Raw genomic sequence first — 6,443 nt, forward strand, 5'->3', positions numbered from 1 at the left:
CTTAAAACCGGGTGTATGGGGAATCTTTTTCGAGAAACCAGAAGACCGAATGGCCATCCTCCGTAATAGACCATGGATCATTAATGGGAAACTTTTAATCTTACGAGAATGGCCTGAAGATGGAGATTGGTTTAATGTGAACATGGGGAAGGCAACTTTCTGGGTTATGGCTTCTGGGTTACCAACTCCCTATCTGAATGGAGTGAACTCACGGACCATAGCTGCAAAAGCTGGAAAGTTTGTGGGAAGTGATCTAGCTGATAATCATACAGTAGTGAGAAGGGGATTTTTGAAGTTTCAAGTAGAAATAGACACTTCTCATCAACTCACTTCAGGATTCTTTCTTGATGTCAAAAGAGGGAGAAGAGAATGGATTCAGTTTCGATACTTCAAGTTGCCGAAACTTTGCTACAATTGCGGATATCTCGGACATGATAAAAAGGAGTGCTTTCGATCAACGGCGTTCGCGTATCCGCCCCAAGGAGAAGCGGTCCCTGCATATGGGCCGTGGATGAAGGCCGAAACAGCCATTTACAGCTGTTTTAATACTCGTAACCAACTGGATTTCTTCAGAGAAGGATTAAGAGTATCATCAACTCCGGCAACTGCAACTCCGGCGGATGACCCGAGATCCAAAGCAAAAGGAAAGCGACCTGTTCAAGACCTCAGGGAGCAGGTCTTGAACCAAACGGCTAGCTTCAAACCAACAAAGAAAGTGATCAGGGTCAACAACAATGGTCCAGGATCTGTTTTTGGAAAAAATTTGAAAGTTGTCAAGGATACTTGTGCTTACCCGACGGATAAGGCCTCCAAACATCAAGCTTTTGTCTCACTCAGATCTAAACAGCTCGAAAAGGGGAGGAGAGCCAGATCAATTTCTCCTAGTGTACTTAGGAGACCTATTCAAGGTAATAATAGTACACCATCTGATATTGATATTTTAAATAAATTTTCCTCAAGGCCTCCCCCTAACCCAGCTGATAATGGGATCCTTACCACCATTATGGCCAATATTGGGCCCACTTATGACCAGATGGTGGAAAAGGCCCATGTTGAGTTGTGCCAATCTAGACAACCTCATAAACACCCTGAGCCCACTCATTTCCCTTGGCCCATATATGCTGATGAGATTGGTCTAGCAGAAGAACTAATGGGCCCTGCACCTATTGATAAATTTGAGCCTACCCCTACCCTTTTTCATGACCCAATAGATGTCTCAGATTTAATCCATCAATGCCCTCAACCAAGGAAAAGGAAAGCAAGTCTTACCTTAATTCCATATGTGCAACATACGGCTGAAAACACTATGGATTTTTCTCAAGAGATACCCCCTATGGCCGAATTCTCACCAGCCCCAAACTCCACGTTCAAGATGGGTTCAGGACCATCCTCTTCATCCACGAAAAATGATAAAAGGCGTAGGAAGGGATCTCGGTCAAAGGCAACAATTGCCAAGAAGAATCAAAACACCAATAACAATGCTGACTGTGAAAACAATGCACAGAGAAATCTTATTGATACGCTGAACCTGGTTGATGTACCAATTGAAAATTCTCAAAATTTTATTATGGGCGAGGAGGCGGCCCTTATCAAGCCCCCCCCAGCCCCATGATATGCCTTTCCTGGAATTGTCGGGGCCTCGCGAGAGACCCGACACCCCAGGCCATCTCGGCTTGGGTCAATAGGCACAAGGTGGATTGTGTCTTTTTGATGGAAACAAAAGTTACTAAGTATGCTATGGAAGTATTGGCTCGGAAATTGGGTTTCAACAACATTAAATGTAGTGGTGCGAAAGGTTTGGCGGGAGGCTCCTGTTTGATGTGGAACAACAACATTAATTTGGTGGTGAACTACTTTGATGAAGGCTTTTTCGAAGCAACAGTGTGGGATTTCCATACTCGATTGAATTGGAAATTCTATGCTGTATATGGTACCCCTTATGTTGGAGCAAAAGAAGCTTTTTGGAGGAGTATGGAGATTGAATTCTCTAATTGCCAATTGCCGTGGGTTCTAATAGGAGATTTGAATTGTATATGCAATTATGAGGAGAAGGATGGTGGACGTAAAGTATCTTCACATGACACAAAGTGGTTGAATAGTTTTTTGGAAGAAACAGGCGGTGTGGATCTTCACTTCATTGGCAACAAGTTCACTTGGCAAAATAACCGTTTCTCGGGAGGTCTTATCCGAGAACGTCTTGATAGAGCCATATGTTCTCCCGATTGGTTGTTAGAATATACCTCCGCAGGGATTCGTAACATGCCTATCTCAATTTCGGATCATGCCCCAATCATCCTTGATACTCATCTTTTTGCTTCTAGAGGCTTCATCCCGTTTAGATTTTTTGAGGCATGGACATGGGAGGAATCGTGCAAGCAGGAAGTGGCTTCGGCTTGGTCAATTTCAAATGGTAATAATACTGCCTCCTTTATTAAAAATATTCACAAGGCTCGAGTGGCTCTTCAAGCTTGGAAGAAAAAATACAAGACAGTGAGTGAAGGTGACATTAAGGACTTGGAAAATAGACTCCAATGGCTCCAAAATCAACCCATCTCGGAGTTGTTCAAAGAAGAGGAGGCTAGAATTCAATCCCAGATAAGGATTTCTTGGTCTAAATTAGAGAGTATGTGGAGGCAAAAATCAAGGGAGACTTGGCTTTCCTTGGGAGATAAGAATACTAGGTTCTTCCATGCTTCAACCATCATTAGGAGAAGAAGAAATAGCATTTGGTCCATCAAGGATAAAGAAGGTAGAGTTTGGAAGGATAAGAAGCACATTGCGGAAGTCATTAACAATCACTTCCAAGAGTTGTATACTTCGTCAAGTCCGAATATTAATGAAGATCTGGCAAGTTTGTTTTCCTATCGGATTGATGCTTTGTCGAATGAACAACTTGTTGCTATCCCTTCGGATGAAGAAATTAAAGCATCAGTTTTTAATTTACATCCTCTAAAGGCTCCGGGGCCAGACGGGTTTTTCGGTTGTTTCTACCGCAAGTATTGGGATGTAGTAGGACCGAATCTGTGCATAATGGTCAAGGAATTTTTCGCTTCTGGTATTATACATCCGAAGCTCAACAACACCTTCGTTTGCTTAATACCCAAAGTGGATTTTCCCCAGAGAGTGGAGCAGTTTAGACCAATAAGTCTATGTAATTTCTCTTATAAAGTTATTGCAAAGATCCTATCCAATAGACTGAGGCCACTCATGAATGATTTGGTTTCCCCGCTCCAATCTGCTTTTATTCCTGGAAGATGGATAGCAGAATCTTCGATCCTTACACAAGAGATTATTCACAAGATTCGAAATAAAAGAGGTTTGGGGGCCTTATGGCTCTGAAACTTGATATGCACAAGGCCTATGACAAAATGGAATGGGGTTTTCTAGAAAAAGTTCTCAATGCGAATGGTTTCAATGAAAGAAGTAGGAAAATTTTGATGGCCTGTGTTTCAAGCGTCTCATACTCGGTTCTTCTAAATGGTAGTCCTCTCAAAAAGATTGTTCCTCAAAGAGGTCTTCGACAAGGGGATCAGCTTTCCCCCTTCTTGTTTCTCCTCTGTCAGGAGGTTCTATCCAAACTTATCTGCAGAGCGGAAGAGAGAGGTCTTATTCATGGTATTAAGATTGCTCATACAGCCCCCCCGGTGTCTCACCTTATGTTCGCAGATGACACAATTCTCTTTGCCCGGGCGAATGAAGAAGAGGCCAAGAACCTGATGGAGTGTATCTCGATTTATGAGAAGTGGTCGGGACAGTCTTGCAGCAAACCAAAATCGAGTGTACTCTTTTCTAAAAACTTAACAGTTCAAAGGAGGAATCGTATTCTTGGCAATTTAAACATAGATCAAGTCAATGGGGAAGAGAGACATTTGGGCAATCCGTTTGTCTTTAGTAGAAGGAAGAAGGAGAACTATGCGAGATTAAAGGAGAGCCTAATGAAGAAGTTGGAAGGGTGGAAGATGAAACTCCTTTCTTACGCGGGACGCCTTACCTTAATCAAGAATGTGACGTCGGCAATTCCTATTTATGCTATGTCTACTTCGAAGATTCCTTTATCTAGTTGCCGTGAATTAGATTCTTTGATGAGAAAATATTGGTGGCTTGGAAAGGTAGACAAGGATAGATACCTCGCTCTCAAAGCTTGGGACCAAATTTGTCAACCTAAGATATCGGGAGGATTGGGTTTGAGAAGATGTGAAGATATGAATAGAGCTTTGTTGGCAAAGTTAGCTTGGAGTCTTGCAACTCATGAGGATAGACCCTGGGTTAATTGTTTGCTGAAAAAATATTGTGTCCATGAAAATTTTTGGTGTGTCAAGAAGAAGAACAACGATTCCTTCCAATGGAAGTGTATTCTGGAAAGCAGAGACATCATCAACAAAGGCACTATATCAATTGCGGCTTCAGGTTTCTCCATTAGTTTTTGGGATCAACCATGGATCCCTTGGTTAGAGTTCCATGAGTTTAAAGAACTGATGAGTGGCATTAGAGGCAGAGGATATACTATTAAGTCTCTGGGGGACATTTCTCATCAAAACAAGTGGAATGATGAGATTATCAAGCAGGTGTTTGGCACGGAGTTAGGGAATCGGATCTGCAACATTCCTAGAATCCCAGCTCCCTTCACAGACCAGATCTATTGGAAGAACAATCAAAAAGGTAATTTTACTGTTAAAGATGCATACCAAGTGGATAATGTTCATAGATTTGCTCCCAGTAAAAGGATTTGGAAATGGATTTGGGAAGAGGGAGTCCTTCCTAGGAACTCTGTGATGCTGTGGAGAGTTTTGAATGAGGCTATTCCTACCAAAAATCGGCTTCATTTCCTTCAAGATAAGACCTGTAGCTTGTGCGATTATGATTTGGAAAATGCTTCCCATCTTTTCTTTAATTGTAACTTTGCTAGAGCTATTTGGTTTGGTGGTCTTTTCCCCGTAAGAGTTGATGGTATAGTCTCAGAGAGTTTGATCACATTGCTGGAAACAATAGTTGATATATATCAAGGTAATAGCAGAGTCGATATACTCAACTATCTTGGATGTACTCTCTCCGAAATATGGCACCAAAGAAATGCCTATTGTATTCGGGATGCTGCAATCAATATTGATCTGGTTTTGGGAAGAATAAGGAAAAGTTTCTTCGAAGTTCAGCAGGCAGGTGCCAATAGCATTGGGCATAAGGTCACTGATCAAGTCGCAGATGGCTCCGAGGCTTTGCAGAATTCCATTGATGAACAGGAAAGACAGTGCTGCAACATTATATTTACAGATGCCTCCTGGACAAATATAAATGCAGGCATAGCTTCAATGGATATTGACACTTTTTCTGGCATTTGGTTTGTTAAAGCTCAAAAGGTCCAAGCTCTTTCGGTTTCGGAAGCAGAGTTATTAGCTATCCAATTAGCCCTCACCAGGGCAATTGAGAAAGGTTGGCAGAAGGTTCACATTCTCTCAGACTCAAAGGTTGCGGTTCAAGCTTTATCAAAGCCATTTCGAGTCCCGGATTGGAGGGTGGCAAATGTTTTCTATTCAGTTGTTAACTTATCTAAACAATTTCTGGTTTGTCTTTTCTTTTTCATTAATCGTAGTTTTAATGTAGTGGCGGATGGTGCAGCCAAAAATGTTAGAACCAACAGTGAATTGGCAGTTTTGTATCAAGGGGAGGGTAATCCCCCTGTGATTCCCATCTATTTTAACTAATCAATGAACAAGAAGTTCTTTCAAAAAAAAAAAATACGTATATATTTTGTGTATACAACATTAAAGATTTAAAATGAATAATTTTAATATACATAACAAAATTTCTAATGTAATAGTATTAGTTAGTGATCAGTTTGTTATGTCTATTATATTGAGTTAATTAACTTCATTCAATTAACCAACTCCTAACTGTATTAATCTGGTAGGTTAGTTCTATTCTTGGAAGTTTAGTTAGAATTAACTAGTTTACTTTACCTATATATATAGTCGTACTCTTTCTATAATTTATTCATTCAATTCAATACATAGATTTCTTATTTTTTTTCTTTGTGCAATATGGTATCACAGCGGGAAAGAGATGCTTTCCTTAATCAATCTAATTTCTTCTTCCATGCTTTCTCATCATGCTCCTTGCTCTAGTGAAGACATTGTTGCTTCCTTCTTCTCTATTCTTTTTCTTCTTCCCAAGTTTTTTATCTCAACATCATCTATCTTATTGTTCTGCGATTCATTCCAGTTGATCTTCTACCATGTCAAGTAATGATCAAGTCTCGTCTCTGGCAAGAATAAGAGAATCTACTCTCTCAACTACTCAGATTCAAATTACACAAGGAAATCCGAGTCTTCAGATGGCAAATGTGAAGAGCCCACTTGAAGATCCCACGAATTCGTATTATTTTCACCATAGAGATAATCCAGGTAATGTTATTGTCTCTTAATTATTAACTGGATGCAGCTTTCCAT

The 6,443-nt window shown here is 40.6% G+C and overlaps 1 protein-coding gene across 1 annotated transcript; it reads left to right on the plus strand.

Annotated features, from left to right (window-relative positions):
* Window positions 1–3,368: 3,368 nt before the first annotated feature.
* On the plus strand, window positions 3,369–5,699 carry LOC133039331 (uncharacterized). The gene has a single exon (XM_061118197.1). The coding sequence runs from the start codon at window positions 3,369–3,371 to the stop codon at window positions 5,697–5,699; it is 2,331 nt and encodes a 776-aa protein (XP_060974180.1).
* The last annotated feature ends 744 nt before the right edge of the window (window positions 5,700–6,443 follow it).

This window comes from Cannabis sativa, chromosome 6 (genome assembly GCF_029168945.1).
Source record: "Cannabis sativa cultivar Pink pepper isolate KNU-18-1 chromosome 6, ASM2916894v1, whole genome shotgun sequence".
Classification (NCBI taxonomy): domain Eukaryota; kingdom Viridiplantae; phylum Streptophyta; class Magnoliopsida; order Rosales; family Cannabaceae; genus Cannabis; species Cannabis sativa.